General features: G+C 39.0%; 1 protein-coding gene across 1 annotated transcript in view; it reads right to left on the reverse strand.

Annotated features, from left to right (window-relative positions):
• GART (phosphoribosylglycinamide formyltransferase, phosphoribosylglycinamide synthetase, phosphoribosylaminoimidazole synthetase) overlaps nucleotides 1-20,138 on the reverse strand; it is a 30,787-nt gene extending 10,649 nt beyond the window's left edge. The window contains exons 1-13 of the mRNA XM_009877062.1: nucleotides 19,994-20,138; nucleotides 15,648-15,743; nucleotides 14,721-14,895; nucleotides 13,879-13,990; nucleotides 12,601-12,669; nucleotides 10,129-10,254; nucleotides 9,157-9,244; nucleotides 8,662-8,747; nucleotides 7,957-8,125; nucleotides 7,023-7,254; nucleotides 4,459-4,553; nucleotides 3,201-3,310; nucleotides 2,738-2,936 (exon numbers count right to left, since the gene is read on the reverse strand). Coding sequence (XP_009875364.1) covers nucleotides 2,738-2,936; nucleotides 3,201-3,310; nucleotides 4,459-4,553; nucleotides 7,023-7,254; nucleotides 7,957-8,125; nucleotides 8,662-8,747; nucleotides 9,157-9,244; nucleotides 10,129-10,254; nucleotides 12,601-12,669; nucleotides 13,879-13,990; nucleotides 14,721-14,895; nucleotides 15,648-15,743; nucleotides 19,994-20,138 — 1,702 coding nt within the window. The remainder of the gene's footprint in view (nucleotides 1-2,737; nucleotides 2,937-3,200; nucleotides 3,311-4,458; nucleotides 4,554-7,022; nucleotides 7,255-7,956; nucleotides 8,126-8,661; nucleotides 8,748-9,156; nucleotides 9,245-10,128; nucleotides 10,255-12,600; nucleotides 12,670-13,878; nucleotides 13,991-14,720; nucleotides 14,896-15,647; nucleotides 15,744-19,993) is intronic.
• Between the last annotated feature and the right edge of the window lie 2,504 nt (nucleotides 20,139-22,642).

The raw sequence follows: 22,642 nt of genomic DNA on the forward strand, positions 1-22,642 counted from the left end.
GAATGTTTGGGAGAACTCCTCTAAAAGAGGGCCTTTCCCACCCATCCGTGCAGATGAACTGGTGTCAAGGCTTTTATCTTATACCCTGATTATCAGAACACATTCTTGCTTTGTGCTGAAAAGCACCAGGCTTTGCTGTTGAAGATGTGTGTTCTGCCCGCCACGGCTCATTCAGTCTAGGGAGGGGAATTTGCTGTGTTTGGTACATGAAACAGGCATTTACCGCTCATTCCGAAGTTTTCTAAACAGACATCCTCACACTCTCCCCTGAGACCAGGGAGAAACTCTCCCCAGCCATCCTCACGGCTCTCTCCTCATTCTCCTTCACACCCCCAGGCTGGTCACGATGTCTACAAGAAAACTTAACGATTAAGTTGCCATTCTGTAATGCCCTCTGCCCAACGTGCTGACCAGTACTGTCTTATTTTAATTTTGCACTCCCTAGGTTTCATTCAATGCAAAATTCTTCTATTTCCAGGAGGTTTCCCTGAAGGGGCCCCAAATTTACCTGAGCAATGGTGGAAGCTGCTCTTGCGCTCAGTGCCTGACACTGCTCAACATCAGATTCTCTGGCAGCTTTGCCAGGTTTCTACATTACATTGCTATAACCAACTTTAAAATCAGCATTTGCTTAGATACACGTGTTTAAATCTGTATTTAATAATGTTTGTGCAAAACCAAGCATGTAGATAAGCCCTTCCTTCGGTACCTCACCATCAAGTGGTGTGAGGAGCTTTAAGTGGCTGAACTGAATATTCAGCTCTCACAGAGATGCAGGGTAGGAATTGAGGAATGTGCATCAAAGAAGACTTTTACGAGAAGATACTATACAAAGGCAGATCTGCATGTCATTTCCTCCTTAGGTTCAGAGTTACTGCATCATCTCAGTCCCTTTCTTCTGAGAGTGCCAGAAATTTGAAGAAAAAATCATGGTTGTTTTATTTATGAGTTTGGACTTATTCTTATATTAAAACAAAAAAGATATCTGCTAACCCATCAACAATTTTGAGAAATTATTCTCTGCTAATTCATTTACAACACCCAAAGCACTTTGTAGTTTTAAAGTCTTCCAACTGGAAATAAAATCTTGACATTTCAGTAAGTAATTTCATAGCAAGGCTTCACATAACATGTACTTGTGCCAAAGTATGAATGGTTTGATTATATTTGATAAACTGAAAGAGCACCTCAAGACAAATATAAAGCTAACAGTTCATGCAGAAAAATTTAACCCAAAAGATAAATAGCCTCTTGTTCAAAGCTTGTAAACTATCTCAGAATGATCCCACTTAGAAAAGACTTCTGTTACTAACTTTCTTGAAGAATTGGAAAAAAAGGACAGAATTACTGTATTACTATTATAAAGTGGCACCTAAAGTTACACATTTGAACTGTCAATTTTATTCTCATATGAAAGTTCTTTTTTGAAAAATCGTTTGTTTTTATGAAAAAAAGGAACTATGAACTATGTGGGGAATTGAACTTTCTGGGGTTTATGGCTTTAAAACTTGACCTTCTGTTGCATCCCTTTAATAACCTAAAGACTTATACAAAAGAATGCATTTTTCACTGACCTAGAAATATATTTGAGTCGAACAATGTTTATGCTGTCTTTTTCAAGATTCAATAAGTGAAATACTGTACCATTTTCATGGACAACTAGATTACTGTATACCAGAACATATATATAATATATTAATAAAATGTACTATGTATTTGTACTATCCAGCTGAAAAGAAGAGTGTTTAAACTTGAGTCGTTACATCTTGGAACATACACATCTTTGTGAAAAAAATATTCAGCAAATCTGACTTTGCTATTAGTTTTGTAACTAACGAAACCTGCTTTCTTTTATGCTTCTGTGTTGTGGTTAACTTCTGTGTCTTAAGTAGTGAGCTCCAGCCGAGGCTTTTGTTGCATTCATAAGACATTCTTGAGCTTTCCAGTTTTACAAAGCTTGTGGAAACACAACAGCTGTGAGATCTCTCCCTTTCCTGTCAAATTCAGTTAAAATCAGACAAGAGGTTCAAAGAATAACCGTACACACACAGGGACATGTGCATGCACATTAACACATTAAATCTTGTTTCTAGGAGAAAACTTGAGGATTTCCTTTAGGATAACAGGAAAAAAAAGTAAAAAACCCTATTTGGCACATTTTAAAATTTACTTGAAAAACACAAAGGATTAAAATACATGAACTCTTTGTTTTTTGGGTAGCTGATATAGTCACAACGTTAAACGAAAAGATATGAATAAAGAAAATTATATGCAACTTCCTGAGCTAATGGTAACATTTGTAGAGTGCAGTCTCCTTCCAGTGGGCAGAGATTATGTTCCCTGAAAGCAAAAACATGTGATGTTCTTGGGTTTTTTTCACTCCTCTAAGATTCTTCAATAGGGGAGGAAAACAAACACATTGAAACCAATTGGTAGGACAATCGGCAACAGATTCAAGCTAGAGCAACACGAGGAAGAACTTTACTGTAAGGGCTACAGAGCACTGGATCAGGCTCCCCAGAGAGATTGTGGAGTCTCCTTCTCTGGAGACTTTCAAGACCCTCCTGGATGCGTTCCTGTGTGACTTGCCCTGGATTCTGTGGTCCTACTCTGGCAGAAGGGGTTGGACTTGATGATGTGTGCCTTCCAACCCCTAATATTCTGCGATTCTGTGATTTTATAATTATGAAGACATCACGTATTACTTTTCATATCCTTCAAAGAAGACCGTTCATACCCAAAAGAGCACATCCGGCTTTTTTGCAAGCTTCAGCTATTCCTGCGATGACACCCTGAGCCACTTCGACATCAAGTTTGCCACAGGCAAAATAGTCGAGGAAGAAGAGGGGCTCTGCTCCTTGGGCCAGGATGTCGTTGACACACATGGCAACCAGGTCCTGACCTATGGTGTTGTGTTTCTTACACTCTTGCGCAATCTGCAAAAAAGCAGCGAGAGAACCAGTTGGTTAGCTTCAAGAAACCGGAACACAAGTGGGGACCTCTGCAATCGATGGAAGGGGACAGAAATTGCACTGTTCTAGATGCTTTTTTGAGGGGCAGCTTCACTTATTGCCGTCTTTCATTTTTCATTCCCTTTTTAGAAAGACAGATAGGTATTTTTAAAAGACAACCAATATTTTCTGTTAAAACATTTTCCCTTCTGTGCTACCTTCCATCCTTTACATGGATTTTCACATTACCTTCAATTTCGTGCCAACACCATCAGTTCCAGATACCAAGATAGGATCTTTGTAACCAGCTGCTTTCAAATCAAAGAGGCCAGCAAATCCTCCAAGTTCTGCATTGCAGCCTGCCAGCCAGAAAAGAGGAGAAAATGGTAAATTTTTACTTTTGGTGGCTTTCTCCAGGATCTCCAGCACAAATTCTTCCTGATCCTTGTCAGAAGGATCAGAAAGGACTTTGCTTTGTCACTAGGAAACTTTTAGAGCCTCTTCACAGAGGCACAGGAGCTCCTAATCCTCTTATGTTTGCTTTTTTATTCATTACTACCTAAGGTTAAAAATCCAAAACTTTGAGATTGAACATTCAATAATTACTATGACTGATATATTTCACTCTTGCACTTAGTATTTTTTTTAAAAAACAGAAAAGGTATTGGGGTAACAGACCGAAGGCCACTGCCTCCTGAGAAAAGATGGTAACTAGGCACTTTCCAACTGAAGTTTCTTATCTATTAATTCTGTTACTGACAATACATTATGACTCCTTGTTCCTAAGATTGGTCATGACAGGTAAGGATCTTACGAATATTAAAACTAAAATTGGTTAACTTCTAAGAGTGAAACAAATATGAGTAGAAAATATTATGAATGCTAAGAAATTACTAGTTGTATTAGCGCATGTGTATGCATCCGTATTTTTCTCTCTATGTATCTCTGACATCATTTGAAGGTTCTCAATTAATTTGAAGTAAAAAGGGTTATTTCAGAAATGGATGATATTTTAAATTTATCAAAATAATTACAAGAACTTGCTACAGCAACATGTGCCTGAGATTACAACAAAAAAAGGATGAACTGACTCTGTTTTAACTAAGTAAAAAATGCATCTTCCGTACCTATCTCAAGTAATAGACAGTATCTCTGAGGATTTCTACATCTGGCACACCTTTCTAAACAGTCATTTACAAAAATTGTAGAGTTCACTGAGCAAGAAATAATAACCTATGTAATCAAAACCAGCACTAAGTGGTAGGTTTGCTTGCATTCATCCTTTGTTCATCTCTAATGTTCATGACATACAGGAGATTAATCGTTTATAGAGTTGTTTTGGGAAGAAATTCTGTAAATTTACTGAAGTACATTTTGAAGAAATCACGTGCATTTTGTTACCACAGGTATTTCTTGAGTAATCTAGAAACATGCAGAACACAGAAGTATGAGCTTTTGTATCATGCCATGAAGTGACTCAAACAGGAGTAGAAAGTACAAGTCTTACCTGACCGTGACGTGGCTGCGGCTAGCGGTTTAATTTTCTGAACCAAAGTATTGCCTGCTGCAATGTCTACCCCACTGTTTTTGTAAGTCAGGCCTCTGAAATAATGTTTAAAAAATTGTGATGGCAATTGATTGCTAAACGCACAAACATGCATTTACTTCTTTACAACGTGGCATCACTAAGGGGATTAACTATTCAGAATCCTACTCTGCTGTCAAGTACCACTATTTTCCCGCTTGTACAGTAACTTTGCTCACCTAAAATGACTTCTAAGTATTGCAGTACTCATTTCAGGCAGGCTCAGTGGCTCAAAGGTTAATCTTTTTGCTGCTTGACACCTGACCTCAGACATACACCTCAAGATAGGGAGTATTACACAAAAGAAACTACACTTCATGGATTTGTACCACAGAGAGTCTGCCATAAGCAGTATTCAAATGGTTGCAGATATCTTGAAGATTCAAATAGCTCCAGATTTCCTGAAGACAGCATCAGAGAAGCAGCATCACACGCTATCCAGTCAAAAACCAAGAGAAAAACCAAGCAAACATCCCAATGGGGCAAAATGAGTGGATCTGATTTTGCAAGGTTTGAATCCTTGGTGTCAGTAGTACAGTTCTTATGCTCAAAACAAAACATACACAAAAATGCACTGCTAAATCGGAACACCTCAGCACCATGCAGGATCAAGCTCAAGTTAGCTTTTCAAAGCACAAGTATCACATAAATCGATAGTCCTCTATGATACTTCGAGAGTTTTACAACTGTAGCTTAAAGGTTGCTTCTCCTTATCACCTGGAATACCACTACAAAACCAGCCACACCTCTTTTTTTTCCATAAGCAGGATTTCGATGAAAGTATATAGTTTAAAGTTTATTTTAAAAGGCCTAAGTTCTTAAGGTCCATTTTGGCAATCTAGAAAGAAATGTCCACAAGCTCTGGATGTTTTTTTATCTACAGCCATAAAATATAGAAAATACACTCAGTGCAAACTGGTATATGCAACTTGTTTGTCTGTACGAGTGACTGGGAACAATAAGTACCATCCCATATTTGCAGAAGGACCTTTTCATTTTGGAGACAGTGATTTTAATGACTTTTAATTACTAGTTGTACCAAATATATCTCACTCCAGTTAACCAGTTATTATTTCTGCACTGCCAGTGGCACGAGTCAGGCTTTTAAAATTATTTTTTAAAGGACTTTTTAAATGAATATGTACATTTTCTTGACTATTTTTTACTAAATAAATATTCTAGATATTTTCACAAAAGTGAAAAGCATAGGCCTTAATCCTGCAAAACTGCCAAGAGGAGGCACGTCCCCCACTATCCAGAGCCAGCCATCGCCCTTCCTCAGCTGCCTGCAACACAGGGACCACAGCGAAACGTGCCTGACTGCCTGTTCTTCCAACTTTAGGACGTCAGGGCAAAACCTGGTGCAGACTCAAGGACAGCAAAACCTGTGCTGGCTGTAAACAGTTCTCAGGAGTCTCCTTCACAAGCTCTGGATCCTCCCAGCATACAGGCACTCCAGTTGAGACACTTGCTGGTTGTGGCCCATGAACTTGGTGTTTTAGAGAACTGCTCATTAAAGTACCTTCCTCTTTCGCCTCACACGCTGACCTGAATTTTTTTCTACCGCAATATGAATACCAATTACAGATGTGCATGTAAATTTCTCAAAAGGTGCACGGTACCTGAGGAAGAAAGAAGACTAAATACAAACGCCCTTGTTCATTTAGTAAGTTTATTGACCATAATTTTACAATATACTAATCAGTATAAACTGTCAGGAAAAATAGAACTCTTCCTAATATGCTGCAGAGACTACAAAATAACCTATTATCAAAAGTTATGTTTTGAGCCAACTGGAGCATAGATAGGCAGATATGCTTCTTATTAGGAAAAAAATGGATCTAAAAACCTGCAAGAAGCAGTTAGTAACATTAGCGAGACAGTAGGACACACTGCTTTAAAAACTAACCCACACTCATATTGTCTCAAGACTGTTAAACTGAACACTGTGAAAATAAAAGGAATAATAATAAAAAGGAGCAGTTAAAACCTACTCACGTTCCTAGCCAGCTACTCCATTAAAACACATATCCCAGCAAGGAAGGTGTTTTAAGACCATTTTAGCCATTTCTAAAAACTCTGAGATGAACCAACAGAATCGCTCAAACTTTTGTTCATGCATACATTTCATTATATTCATATTAGATTTATGGACAGTAAAAATCTAGAGCAAAAGCTATAGTTTAAAGCCCAAGAACCAGAAGTTCACCTTCACTGAAACAGATCTAACCGATAGCAACAGTACAAGTTATTCCTCTGTGGTTATTACTGTAGTTTAACTCAGACTTGGGAGAATAAGAACGTGGATGAGAGCGCCATCAAAAAGCCTGTCCCATCCTTGGCTGCTCTCACTTAGATTGTGTACAAGGATGGTAGTTAAAATTTGTTATACACAATACCAACACCAGTTTGTTAATCTACACTAGTGATGCTTTTAAGACCCTTTAACATCAGTTATTTCAATTTCAAGTATTTCAAATATCTACCTGGATTGTCTCAGGAAAGCTATAGCCCGATAGCCAATGTCCTTTCTATAAATGGCACCCTTGAAGTGGATGGCTGCTACTCCCTTGTTGGCTTCTTGCAGTGCTGTCATTAGATCGTCGTGAATAGCAGTTACCGTAAGGACTCTTCCTCCACTAGTCACCACTTTGCCATCCTTCAGGGCTGTGCTTGCATGGAACACCTCCAATCCCAGCTGCTTAGCCTTAGACAGTCCTATAGTTGTTTAAGAACATAAATGCAGAAAAATCAGTGGATTAGAACATTCTCTGTTACATTACAAATGAACAGATATTCGACATGTGTTGATTGTGTCTAAAAATTGCAATCGAATTCAGCATAATCATGGTGGGAAATAAATTTGTAAAAACTACATTCTGAGGAGAGATAAGTCTGCTACTTGTATGCTCAGAGGCACAGAAAGAGGCATTTAGCTCAAATATCTGCATACAACTCCTATTTCTAGTTGGATTTTATACTTCACTGGCATGGAGACCATAAAAGGTATCAGCATCAACATTATATTGAGAATCAGTGATCAGAGAACTGAAAATGCGACAGCTGAATTACCAATAAACTTTGATGTGTGAAAATGCAGTCGTCTCTTACTGACGCATAACCACAAGTTCTACAAGATCTACTTACACTGATTCACCTTCATCTCGCAAAAGAGAGAGTGGAGACAGGGCAGGAGAGGAACAAGACTTCTGCAGTTGCTCCTGCTCTATTTACCTGTTATTTCCAAACCCTTGGGATAGGTTCCTGGATACCCTTCGCTTCTCTTACTAACGCATAACCACAAGTTCTACAGGGTTGACGAAGGTAACTTACACTGATTCACCTTCATCTCGCAAAAGAGAGAGTGGAGACAGGGCAGGAGAGGAACAAGACTTCTGCAGTTGCTCCTGCTCTATTTACCTGTTATTTCCAAACCCTTGGGATAGGTTCCTGGATACCCTTCGCTTGCCATGACCACTGTCACAGCTGCACTGTCTTCAAACCAAATTGGCATGGAACTAGACAACTTTTTATTGATAACCGCTTGCATAACTTCATACAAATCGCTTTTCAGCAGTGGAAGAATTACCTACAAAAATACAGATTAGCAAATTAAAGAAAACAATGCACATTGTTACGTTTTCTTCACTGAGATTTTAAAAATACTGATGCAACTGCAAAAATAACATTAAATAAATCTGTTCATATAATGTTTTTTTCACAGATAATATTACATATATTATGTACATAGTGTATATAATGAACATACCTTTAAAAGTACTCTTCTTTGAAATGCAGGGTTTTGTTTCACTTGTCAAAAAGGACTGGGGAAAAGAAGTGTTCACTTCTTTAATAAAGCTAAAAAAATAAACCCAACTCCTTTACAGAAAAGACAGGAAAGCACTGAGTTTCACTCAGGTTTACCCTTGTAAAGCTCAAATCTTGAGTATAACCTGCTGAAATCTTCTCTGGAATGGAACAATTTCGTAACAGACCTTCTGTCTTGCACAAACACACCAAGTATTTTAAATCTCAGTGCATTAGTTGGTTAACAATAATGGTAGATGATAACAGACTTTCCTCCTCCCGTAACACCAAACTGTATCTACCTACAGAATAACTCACCTGACATTCTGGGTCACCAAATCTGCAGTTAAACTCGAGAACTTTAGGTCCATCTTTGGTAAGCATTAATCCAGCATAAAGCACACCTAGAATAAAAAAACATATAAAAAGATATCTAAGTAACTGTACAGGTCATTTGTTTTGAATATATTCATAATAGCATTAAAAAAAGATGCCATTTGTGCTCATTTAAATGTAAGATGTTAACACCTGAGAAGTGTTAAAAATAAAAAAGGCAGAAATAGCTGTAGTTACAATTTTGCAGCTTATTTTCCAATGTTTTCCTTTCTGTTCTTTCTTATTTGACAATTATCCACAATTAATGAAATGATATCCATTGATTTCCATGGACTCTAAATGAAGACATTGATACCAAACCCAGTTTCCAAATAAATCAGAGTTATCTTCCTTAATTTACAGAGTGAATTAGACCTATAAAGAAGACAATGTAAAAAAGTCTTTTTATGATTAAAACCCCCAAACTTTTGTACCTACCCAAATAGGGGACACCTTCTTTCCTCATGCCATCAACAGTTTTCTGCAGAACAGTATCCCTTATTTTCTGCAGTAAATCTTTAGAAATCTAACAAAACAGGATTAGAAGACAGTGTTTGTTAAAAGGGAGTGCGTGATTTTTCCTACTGTGATGGCGAGCATTTTTAAGAGCCAAGCAGAACACTTGGATGGTCTCTTGCTCAATCTAAACCAGTTCATACAAAGCAAAGCTAATATTATTTTCTCTCTCCTCATAACAACATATCATGACATTAATACAACTATTTGCATTTCTTCAGATGCTTTTCCATGCTCAGATCTAAATGTGCAGGCAATCCCACCGGCTTCATTGGAACAAACTGTTTGCACAGGTACACTGAAATTTAGATAAGGCCTCCCAAAAGCAAGTCACACTGTGAGTATAGTTACCAGTGGTCAAATTTTATTCAATAAACAAAATTAACAGCTTTTAGAGGAACAAACCCCATATTTTTTTTAAATAAAAAAAAAGAAAAAATCACTGGCCATAACAGGTGAATAGAAAACATAGTAAGTCCTTTTGCAAATACAATAACCAAACTATCTTAAGCCACAGCAAAAAAATCATCTTTTGCTTAGTTCAGGACAAGATAAAAATGTGGGGTTTAGCACTTTAGCACTTAGTTCTAATGATGAGTATTTCGTAACACTTAAGGATGCACAACTAACAACACTTCCACCCTTATAATGAAAAGCAATTCAGTAGAAATATCCTCCTCTCTAGAGAAATAAATTTATTAAGTTGTGGACTTTACGTGACTACGTTTTAGGCAACTCTTTCCATCCTCTCCTTCCTGTTCATCACGGTGGAACTGAAAATTCACACATGCTTCAATACTGTAGCTGTAGTATTGAAAGTAGTAGAGCTTTTACTCGTAGTTTCCAATGCCAGTGCAGCTGTAGTGAAATATCTCCTCATTAATACATTTTTACCTGAGGTGCTGGGGAATAAGCTCCCATCCCTCCGGTATTAGGGCCTTCATCTCCATCCATTAATCGCTTGTGGTCCTGGGCTGGAGGCATGGGAGCAATGGTGACGCCATCAGAGAAACATAAGCACTGGAAAACAAGAAGAAGAATTAAAATTCCAGTGCATGATTAAAATTATGTGCAAAAAGTGCAACTATATTTGATTTCCAGTATTGCAAATGTATATTTAAGAGTATAAATTCCATCTCCCTGATAAAACAACCTTCAATATTCTAAACATTTCCCTTTTCATCGGGAAGCAGTGCCTCGTTTTGTATGACCTTCCTACAGAAACTAACCTTAATATAATATATAAAAATTATAGCATAACATCAGTAGTTGTACTGAAAAGAAATCCTCAAAAGGTTAAAAAAATTTAAAATACTTCATGATGGAAGCTGCTTCTTCCCTCCCTCTTCCTCCCCCTTCCCCGGAAGGAAGGCATTACATTCCTTTCAAGATTTCCTTTTCCTTGTTGATAAAACTATTTACTTATGAATTATTTATAAATTACTTATCGCAGATGCTTTAATCCTCAGTATCTCCACAAAAACAAGCCTGCTGGCATCTCCTGTAGCTGGATGACGATGTTCATTGTCTGGACTACTGCTAGGAGTACTAAAAGCCATTTTATAATGGTAATTAAAAAACAAGCAAGGACTCCCCTACAAAATCCCCAAATGCCAAAATATCGATATATTAAAAACTGCAGTCACTTGTGGAAGGTGCCACACAAGCAGTATGTTTTCTTCATTGCTGTCCGTCATCATAGAAATAAACCCTTTAACTGTATGTTTATATTAGTGTTGTATTACAGTAAGTCTGATAGTATTCTAAGGAGTAATTAAGAGCAATTATATACTTTCCAACAAAGAATGAAGATCTGGATAACCCTCTAGTTCCCCAAAAGGTCAAGCAAACCAGGAAGGAATAAGGATGACCAGTATCTGTGTATCTAATTTCTTTGTATCGGGCAGGAAACCAGACTATGAGTAAAGACTGGCAACAGCTGGAGATGGTCGCTTACTTTATAAATACCACCACCTCCAAGATGAGTGTTCACAACATCCAGCATAAGTTAGTTCCAGCTCCAGGACTCGGGAACCTGAGCTGGTACTTGGCTGCTGTACATTGTGTGAGGCAGGTGTCAAGTTGCCCTGCCACCTCAAAACCCAACCTCTAATCCTCCTTCTCTCTTTCATGCTCTGCTAATTAAATCAGATACGCTTTTTGAAACAAAGGAGCTGGATTAGCTTAAAATGAAGGAAATGTCCTCCCCACATCTGCAGAGTAAATCAACGCTGTCAAAACATTCAACAGCCTTCGGTTCCAGGTCCTTTGTCCCCTGGTGCAATTCCACAGCGCAATATCTGTGGTGATGAAACTGGTTAAAGAGGATCTTGCCTGCGCCTGTCTTGAGTTGACTGTTCCCTCGCTCCAAAGAAGCTCACTGCTCCCTCGCACATTCCCGTCATCAGCAAAGCCAATTAAAGAAAGTCTCCACCTGCCCTTACTCCCGACCACTCCTCGCTTTGCTCTGCACTTCACCATCCTGTTATCTGTACCGACTCAAATGGCACAGGGCTCTGAACCAGAACTCAGAAAAACATGCAAGGCAGCGGTGTTGCTTTCTTTGAAAAAAGACCTTTAGGTTGTAGCTTCACAAATGGGTAACTAATGTAACTGAATCAAAGGCAAGTAGCACTGAAGAGGGAGCAATGAGAAAAGGGCTTCTACTGTCTTTGCTGTCAGAGAAATCATAGAACAGAACTGTGCACTCAGTGACACTTAACATTATTAAAGTTTGACTTTTTTTTTCTAATTGGCAACAGTTGATTTCTGTTTGGGTTATTTTTTATTTAATTTGAATTATTGTCAAAGAATCATAGGATGGCCTAGGTTCGAAGGGACCTTAGAGATCACCTAGTCCAACCTCCCTGCCATGGGCAGGGACGTGTCTCAACTAGATCAGGCTACTCAAGGCTCTGTCCAACTTGGCCTTGAACACCTCCAGGGAGGGGGTAGCCACAACATCTCTGGGCAATTTATTCCAAAGTCTTGCCACCCTCATACTGAAGAATTTTTTCCTAAGATCCAGTCTAAAACTATTCTCCTTCAACTTAAACCCATTTCCCCTTGTCCTATCACTGGACACTCTTGTAAAAAGTCCCTCCTCAGCCTTCCTGTAGGTTCCCTTCAGGTATTGGAAGGCAGCTATTAGGTCCCCCTGAAGTCTTCTCTTTTCAAGACTGACAGCAGAAAGTTTGGTTCTTAACACATCTGTCTTTAATTAATACAATTTTATTTATAAACAGGTAAATGTTCTGAACTGAAATAATAAAATACCACACATCCCTGCTGTAGGTACTTAAAAAGTGTTTCCTCAATAGTTTAAAACAGGTATAATCAAAGTTTTACAGTGAGATGCACACTTACAGAAACTTCTTCTCCTTCAAGAAGTTCTTCAACAACAACAGTTTCTCCAGCTGTGCCAAAAGTCTTATCCTACAGTAAAAACAAAGTCTCTTTATTCTGTTTCAGTTTCAAAATGCAACAAGAAAAAATATTTTTAATACAGCAAGAAAAATGCAGCACAGTTTTGAGACTATTAATCAACTCTTTCCACCCTGGGTACGTCAGCTTTTGTAAAATCTTTGCTTTTATTTTCCGTTTATTCTTCAATAAATGCAGATTTTATGCTTGAATATTTTTAAACTACAGACTACATTTATGACTTGCTGAACAATTCCTCACACTCTACGTTCCGACGTTTGCACCCATGATACTGAGATTAATTGCAGTGACTGTTAAGTCTATAATGTGAACTTTTACTTTATAAGAAAGTGAAACTCTATACAATACATTGGAAGGGGGCAATATTTTCATATTCCAGTGCAATGTTTAACACTGGCTGCATATTCAGACAATTAAGAACAATCAACCCACACTGGTGAGATAATTTTGTGGGCCTGTATGACTCTCTAACACACATTTCTTTTGTTCAAGACACTGGACCACACGTTAAGACATATATTTGTCCAATAACCATACACACACACCAAAATGTGACTGCAGACCCTATATTCTGACTCTTGAAACACAAGTATGTCAGATAATGCCTCTGATGAACCAGCACAGCAGCTCCACTGAACTGTAACCCGCTGTGCTGCCCATACCAGCTGAGGACCTGACCTGCATGTGTCTTATTTTCCAGCTCTGTGCTCCTAACCGTTGAGATGAAATAATTTCATTTTGTTTCCCTTCAGATGGTCAGATGTTGAATATCCTACCTAAATGTATACTTAACCTGAAATAATTCCACTGGAATTTTACTGCACATTTAAGTGCTCTGTGACCTAAAGCTGATGTTGCTTGTTAAGATGCAGCTTAATCACAGTGTTAATACCACAGCACTGTAGTGCCTGTTTGATAGCAGCAGCCTCAAATGGTAAGAAAAAAAAAAGGAAATCAATATGGAAATAAGTGTGGGTTTTGATTAAAAACTATTTTAATTCAGTCTCCAGGAACTATGCCTAGAAAGCAATAAATACAACAGAGCTTCATAGCTGTCCAAATAATCAGTAAAAGATGTGATATCTTTTAGCCCAGTTCCTATTACATAGAAATAAAGAATATCTTTGAGACTCTGAGATGGTTAACAACTTCCTTTGTGTGGGAGTTTCTGCGGTTAGTGCATATGACATTTCTACTCACCTTCATGATTTCGGTAACAGCTTTGCAGGCTTCTTCCTTGTTTGAAGCCACAATTACTCCTTTGCCAGCTGCCAGGCCACTAGCTTTTACAACTAAAGCAGGGAAGTTTGCACTTCAAAGACAGAGAAGAGAGATCCAACAGTAAACACTCTGCACTGCAAATATATTTTATATGCATTTTGAACATTTCAACAGTTGAAAGATCAAAATACTTATTAGTGTTCATAGCAACCATTTTACCTAATTGAATAACATACAAATCAAAATCAAGCTTCTCTTATTATGCATGCCTGTAAAGGATTTCTGCTTCCTGTTTTTTCCACACCACTGAATTTCATTGCTATTCTGAAAGGTTGCCTTCCTTTTAATAATTTACTGTTGTATCATTTTGGGGTCACCTGGATTGTATTCTGATGAGTAGATCATCATTTGCTGCATAGGTCTCCAATGTAGAATTTATATTCATGGAGAAAATGTACAAAGAAGGCAGAACATATGACTACCAAACTGCAAGTTGGGTTTCCACAGTAGACAATTTGAAAAAAAAAATAAATAAAAGCTTGTCCTATATTCTCCTGTAAACTGAACACTGATCTATATTTTCATTTTAGAGCAATAAGTAATAGAAGTCTATTTTCATTTTAGAGCAGTAAATCACAACCATTTAATTATCAGACTTACTGCAGTGTGATAGTGTAACGTTAGATTATCCTTTAGAACTTCTGTGGATGTTCCATTGCCACCGAAAGTATTGGTACATTAGCAATCATTTGTTTGGTTTGGATATCTAGCATACTGTAGATTGGTCTAAAAAAACATTGCTAAAATGACAAGAATTTTACCTGTTAATAAAACTACATGCTGCTTTAGGATCAGTAAAAGATTTCCATCTTGCAGTTGGGATCTCATGACGATCCAGAAAGGCTTTGGAAAAGCTCTTACTGGACTCCAGCTGAGCTGCTTTTGCTGTTGGACCAAAACACCTTATTCCAGCCGCTGTCAAGTCATCAACAATTCCTAAAAATGAACACAAAAAATAAAAGTTGTAAATCATCAAATGATTTATAAGACTCAGGTAGTCCAAGTCTACAGATACACTGATTTGTTGCAACAAGAATGTCAGGAATGATAAGCCATATATATCAGGAATGATAAGCCATATATATCTACCCAGCACCTATTTTACCAGATGAGTCTTAGATGCACTCTTCACTCTAGTCAGGAGCAGGTAACCCTGTTATATCTAGGGCTAGAAAGATCTGCTGCCTTTCGTAAGAGATGGCAATATCCCCTTGGTTTATTATAATTTTTAGCTGAAAAGTTGACATTAGTCTTTCATGAAGATTACCACTATTGATCATGTAAAAAGTTAACACAGGAAAAATATCAGCATGTTTATAAATGTGGTTTTTTTTACCAAGTCTCAAAATATTATTATTTCTAAAAAAAAAGGAAAACTCCATAGAAAAATCAAAACTCTAGTGAAGCTTCCTATATCGAAACACTTTGATACCTCTTTTACTAATCCCAAGCACTAAAAAAGAAACTCAACAGTTAAGGATATTTTAACTGTTATATTGCTCACACAATACCTTTCAGAAATTAATTTTCATCACAGCCCCGAATTTCAGGGAAACTGCAATGGAAGATGTTTCCACTCCTACTGAAGACACTCAAATACTGTTGAGAGGTACAGAGAAGACAGGGACTACAATATACTTTTCTTCCTAAATTACGAAGGCTATGAATTTTAGGTTGCTTTCTCTTACCAGCAGCAAGAGGAACCTCTGGACCAACCACAACCAGCTTGATCTCCTGATCTCTGCAGAACTGGGCAATTGCAGCATGATTGCTGACTGGAACAGCTGTCGAAGATACAAAAAGGGTGGTAAGACTGCGTTCAGTACTGTTGCTTAGCACTTATTTATCACATAACAGTGAAGCAGTATTTTCACCAGTCTCCCATTCCTCAATGGCGGGTCACTGAGAATCCGGAAGAGTGAGGCATACTCTAACACAGTGACTTACACGCAAGGCTTGGACCAAACTACACCACCACACCTCCAAGCCAAACGCTGTGGTTTGACATGCACTGTCAACACACCTTGTCCTTCAAGGTGAGAAAAAAAGTTTGAGGTTCCCCTAGACTACCATACCATAAACTGGCCTCATCTCTAAAAATGCCCTGTTTGCCAGCACAAGAAGAATTGCCAGGCATCCAAGTGAAAAATAACTCACAAGCAAAATATATATATTTATTTTTTCAGTCAGTCTCCTCCCTGCGTAGGGTCACCATGAAGCTTTATACCTACTCATGCCAGCATGGCATAAGGACAGCGACAAGTGGCTGGTGGTAGGATTGCAACTGCTTTCTCTTCTTTTTCCCTTCTGTAGTGCGAGCTGAAAATGGCCACACTAAACTGACACACTGAAACAAAGGGGAATCTGAACATTTTTTCTTACATTGGAATCATAGAATGGCCTAGGCTGGAAGGGACCTTAGAGATCATCTAATCCAACCTCCCTGTCACAGGCAGGGGCGCCTCTCAACTAGATCTGGTTACTCAAGGCCTCATCCAACCTGGCCTTGAACACCTCCAGGGAGGAGGCATCCACAACTTAGGCTTAACTTAATAAAGGCAGGGCCTGTAAGTATGGGTAAGGATATTTGGTCTTAGGTTTTTACGACCGTTACCTTTCCATAAACAAACAGTTAATATGACGATACTTGGAATGCCAAAACTGCGTACACAGAAGAAAAGGCTTGCGTGAAAGACAATAATGTCAAGCCCCGTGATAAAAAATTTACGCAAGGGCAATGCAATTCCACTGCTTTTATCAAGAATAAATAAAGCCAAGGTCTATGGAGCATGGGAACACGAACATGGAGAGAGCCAAAAAAGCGGCAAGTACGTTGCAGGGTGGACTGGTTGCCCCTGCGGGGAAGGGACTAACATGTCAGGGCACGAAGCTGGCAAAGGGAGCATGGTGTGGCACAGACCTTCCTCACAGGTGGACTACTTCTCTTTAAGTTTTGTCTGTGATCTACTGTTGGTGACTGTACTGGCAAGCACACCAGGAGCTGACGGACTCTTCTAGCCAGCTTCTGGGGAAGCAACAGGAGAGAAATGCGAGGCAGTAATGCAGCAGCTTCTGCTGGACAAACAGACACGATTTTGTGGGGGTGCCTGATGTGCTCCTGCCACCCTGTGAAGATAAACTGCCTGCTTCCACAAGAGAAGCAGCTATTTCTGCCTAAGAGTTGGCATGAATGCAGACATCTGAAACCTGCATTTTGGTTACACATTCGCCCTATTTGGGTGGAGTGGGGGAAGAGACTGAGCACTAACCAAAATTACCTCCTTGATGCCTATTTAACATTTCAATTATTTGGTTCCACCAACATTTGTAAGTAAGGAGAAGCCAAGGCCTTTGACTTCCATGTGCAAATTCATGTCCATTGACTTCTGGCTCACAAGAGAGCAAAAACAAAAGTGTAACACCTTGGCTTTAAAGGACTGATTAACATAAAGGTCAGTCTTGTCTCTCAGTCCCATGGGGCTGTTGTGAAAGCAGCTGGAGAAGAAGAGATCCTGACCAAAGAGAGTGGAAGCTCTGGTGCGCAACTGAAGAGGGAAGATCCCTGTTTCCTGCAAGATCAATCCATGAGAAGGGGAGCAGCGAAAGTAAAGAGCCTCTAAAGGCGACTGCACTTGTCATCACAAATTGTCTCACTGCAGGACTGATCTACTAGTGAAATCAACATTGAATATGGTGCAAGATTTCCACGATGTGAAAATGTCCTAGTAACAAATGGAAAGGAATAAATCACATTGTTAATACGTAATTTTAACTTTCCCCCCATCCTTTTAGTCAGGATGTAGACAAAGGGGACATTTTTGTAGCTGCGTTTCATTTCTCAAAATGACAGCTAAACATTCCTTCTGAACCAGATAGAAGGACCTTGGACCAAGGTTTTCAAAGCTAGAGCTTCAAGCTAAGAGTAAAAGTTACACTGAGAGCTAAAATGTGATGGAAGGAGGTGTCAGGATGCCAAAGTCCTTTCACAGACACACAGAAGTCTATCTCTGCATTCAGCAAGCCACTCTGTACACTTTTGGCACCAGAACCGCCTTGCTAATGAAATATAAACTGAATATAAAACTGTATTTAGTCACTCAACCTAAATCTGTCTTTATTGTCAGAAACAATTATTGACTCAAATCAACCATGAAAACTTTTTTTTTTACTCAGATAAGGGCAAGGTTTGGAGGATTTAAGGTTAGTTATAATTTTAAACTCACCTTTGCATGTTTCAGAAATCATCTGAGAACCAGCCTAATTAAAGGCAATCATGTGAACCATAACGGGAGGATGAAGAATTTTCAGAGCCAAATCTTGATTATACCAAAAACCACAGGAACAATGGTAGCAATTTCACATTGTTGCCCAGATTCAAACAATATAACAGGACTCACATGCTTCTGTAAAGCTGTTTTCTATTTTCTCCCCTGAGTTAAAATCTCGACCCCAGTGGTAGGACTAAAATGCCTGAGCAGATAAGACAAATTGTTTTACTTAAAAATCAAAGAAGTCAAAATCTTCAAAGATTCTTCCCACCTCCTGGTTGGCTGAGGACTTCTCTCCCAAATTGCATGTGAGCCCATATTCTAGAAGAAAATATTTTAGTACACATGGTACTGACTGGGATCTGGCTCGAGCACTATTATGCATACGCTCAAATATTTTCCACTGTTGAGGGTGCACTATTTTTATGGAATAACAAGTTGAGAGAAACCTGCAGCAGTTTTTAAGACAGTGCTTGCAAAAAAATACTGACATTAACATTCTGCAGGCCATATAGACTGGCATTGAATCCACAAGGGTAAAGATTTGTTTTTTACTTTCTGGGACGAGAAGGAAAAATAGGACTTTCCTCTCAGGCTTTTCCTTGGGCCTTCTCCTCACAGGACAAATAGAACAAAAGAAATACTTATGATACTGTGAATAGTCAAAGAAATTAAGGACAAAGTTATTTAAACAGTCTGTAAACATTCCAGTGAAATTAAATACAACAATTACCTGCTGTACAAGAATCTGACAGGATTCATGTTTCCACATGAGACGGTAACACAGAAAGATCTTACATACAAATACAAACGCAGAAAATTGACGTATATAGTTCATGTTCACATGCATACTATGTTAACTTTAATTGCATATGTTATCACATTTTAAAGTGGAAACTTAAGTCAGTTGTTTAAAGGAGTACCTAATTCAGGATCTGTTATACAAAGGACTTAAGACAGGAATCTCTGAGTAATTACCTCTGGTTTTATACTGATTCACTGTGTGCCTCCAGGCAAGCGTCTTAGACCTGTATTTTTTTTAAATGCAGCATGTAGTTTTGGACGCTTAATTTGAAATACCTTCAGCCTGATTTCTCAAAACTAATAACTATGAATAGTTTCAATTACAGTCAGTTAGAGCTTAACATATTAAGCAAGAAGCTTCAAAACAGGCAGGCAGTACAAAAAGAGAAACATCTGAAAACAATTCTGCCTTTCTGATGCCACTAAGACAAAGGAATTAATGGTTTTCTATGGCTGACTATTTCAGGTGAGAAAGTATTCTCACCAAAATTTGTAGGGGTCACAGGGCTTGAATGCTCTTCTAAGAATATTGTAGTGAATTTAGGACTTCAGATGCTGGTATTGGCTTCAGGCACTCCTTAGCTGTTCACCAACCAGCTGTTGAACTGCAGTGCTTACCAACAGAAATCACCACCCCTTCCAAGCTGCTAGGCTGCGGAACCACAGCAGCTATCCTGAGTTGTGTTCCCAGAGGAACACACACTGGACAGATGGAGTTTTGGCTGCATCCTCCATCCCCAAAGCTAAAGGATATCACACCTGTGGCAGTTGCACAGGGCTTCACTCGTGCATTTTTTTCTTCCTAACTGCATCCCTATGATCGTATTTCACATGTCCCAAACCTTAAAAATAGTCATAATGATAATCCTTTAACATTAACAGCTGTGGTTTCAGATCAATGAATAGGACAAATTAGTGGCTGAGTAAAATTTAAAACTTAAAACCTTTCTGTTTTGTTTTACCTGAATTGGAAATTTTTCCATTGTCCGCTGTTCCTGCATTTCCTGGAGCAACAAACACATGTTTTAAATGTGGGGACTGGGCCAAATTCCAGGCCAGCGCATGCTCTCTCCCTCCACTGCCAATCACAAGCACTCGATCAGCCATTAGTCTGCATAAAACCAGAACACAAGCAAAACAGCCAGAATTAGCTGTGTGAGGTTAGGAAAGCGATAGCTTTAAGTGCTGAGTGCAACGCAACACATAACAGAAGACAATGTCACTGTGTTTCAGGCAACAACATTTCTAGAAGGGATTTGTTGATTAACAAAACAAAACAAAACAAAACAAAAACCAGAGAGACGTACATGAAAGTTGACAATCAACTTAATCAGATGTGATATGACCTAAATGTCAAGGCTGACCCGCTCCAGAACACGGAATTAACCAGCTGGGCAATCCATTCTGGTTTTCCTTTAGCCAGATTGGCAACTGCTCCAAGTTCTACACAAGTCTGTGACAGAGGAAAAACCCTCATGAATGGCCAGGCTGTGATTTGTAGGCTAGAGGAACTCCTGGAGAAGTCTGCAAAGGGCGTCTGATGAACTAAATGTATGAACACAATATTACAGCGTTGAGAGCTGAATGGGACCACTCAAGAGTTTTGAGAGGTAACATCTGAAAAGAGCTCTAAATACTGCAATAAAAGGAAAGGCTATGGGCAACCAGACAGGGAAATCAACTTCCAGCTCTGGCTTTCCTTACGAGAGAACATCCACAAGGCAAACAGCAGGGAAGACCAGTTGTCATTAACAGAATCATAGAATCATTATGGTTGCAAAAGACCTTTCAGAACATGTAAGTCCAACTGTTACCTAACTGTACCAGGCCCACTTCTAAACCATGTCCCTGCCCACCATCTCTAGATGGCTTTTAAACACTTCCAAGGATGTTCGATTCAAGCACTGCCCTGGGTGGCCTGCTCCAGTCTTTGACAACCCTTTCACCGTACAAATTTTTCCTAATGTCTAACCTAAATCTCCCCTGGTGTAATAAAGTACTGCAGGACAGCCACTCCTGTTTTCCATTCCAGAGTTTTAGAAAAACACATTTAACACCCTCTTGGTCTGCAGAAAGCAGGTTTATGAATGAAGGCTGCAATTTCATTGCATTTTTAAACTGTCCAAAACCTCTTCAACAGTTCAGAAGCAAAATGGTCACAAAAATGAAACGAACTCTCTCAGTTTCGCCCTCCCTATGTAGTTATCTGTGTGTGTACATGTTTATCACACTGATGTCAATACTGCAATTTTTCCTTTGAGCAGCTTTGAAAGTTAGCCTTTGCTTTTTAAGACTTATTTACTTATATGCATAATCTCTACGTATACACTGGTGTACTCAGAATTGCTATCCCAGCAATGATACTACGCGGCAAGTAAGGGAATGTAACAGTTCACTCATACTGAAAAATCCCACTGGAATTCAGCAAACAGTAAATAAAGAAATAAACTAAGTACATAATTTATAGACGAAGTACATATGTCTTTATTTGGAGTTCACTGAAAAGCCAAGGCTGGTCTCCTAAGCTATTTAAAGAATAAACTGTTAAAGTCATATTAGTCCAACCATCTATAAACTAGATACACAAATGATGCCACTGCACTGGTCAAAGCAAGAATTTTACTCCCAGAAGCCAAAGAGTCCCTGAAGAAGGTGCAGAAAGTGAGCAGCCACAAACTGGCAGGTGGTCCCAAGACCAAGTGCAGCATACGCTGCTTTCAAAAAATCATCTTAAAAGCTTTAAATCTTAACATATGCAAAATAACAATCTAAACCTATAAAAATGGCTTAAATAATGAGAATAGATGAAACCACTTCCATGCTGAAAATGGCACAATTTATTCAAAGGGCTTTGCACAGCCGGCGAAGAGGTCTAATACGTTCCTCTGCCACACGAATCACCTCTTGTTCTTCGGGAGGAGGAGCACAGTCCAGATAAGTTTGTCAAAAGGAACAACCAGTCTCCCTGTTGTAATCCCAGCACACGTAACACGCAACCCTTGGTCGTTCCCTGTGCCTCTTCCATCAAGCAGCTGGTCACTGACCTGCGCTTGCTGATGCATACGGTGCCTCCTCCCAAAACAAGCTCAGAGAAAAAGAGCTGACACACATGATGCAGCTGGAACACACACGGGTGATGGCTCCATTCCCCAAAGCAGCCAAAAGTCAGAACTCCTCTATGGTTCGCTCCTTTGTGGGAGGACAAGAGGGAACAACTAGCACAAAGTATATCTTAAAAAAAAAAAAAAAAAAAAAAAAGAAAGGAAAAAGAGCCCTGCCCCAACAGATTTCTAAAGGAAAAGCTAAAAGACATGAATAAAGCAGATTTTCAGCCAACTGATAAGGTAGGGGCATGTGCTGCTCCCTCACATCAGCTGCTCCAGCTCAAGTTGAATAAAGCTGCTCCGATAGCTCTGACCATGGCAAAACTCGTCCTTCCTGAGGACCTGGACTACGCAGGAAATGGCCTCTGCTCTGAGGGCACTATGCAATGCATTGCAGTGAGCTTGAGTTTTTAATTCAAGCCCCCTGTAATAAACTTTAGCCAGGAAGAGACCTCACATGCTTTAGAAGGTATTCCTATGCCATTTGCTAACGTATTTTAATCCACT

The sequence above is a fragment of the Apaloderma vittatum genome, unplaced genomic scaffold (genome assembly GCF_000703405.1).
Source record: "Apaloderma vittatum isolate BGI_N311 unplaced genomic scaffold, ASM70340v1 scaffold1069, whole genome shotgun sequence".
Taxonomy (NCBI): Eukaryota; Metazoa; Chordata; class Aves; order Trogoniformes; family Trogonidae; genus Apaloderma; species Apaloderma vittatum.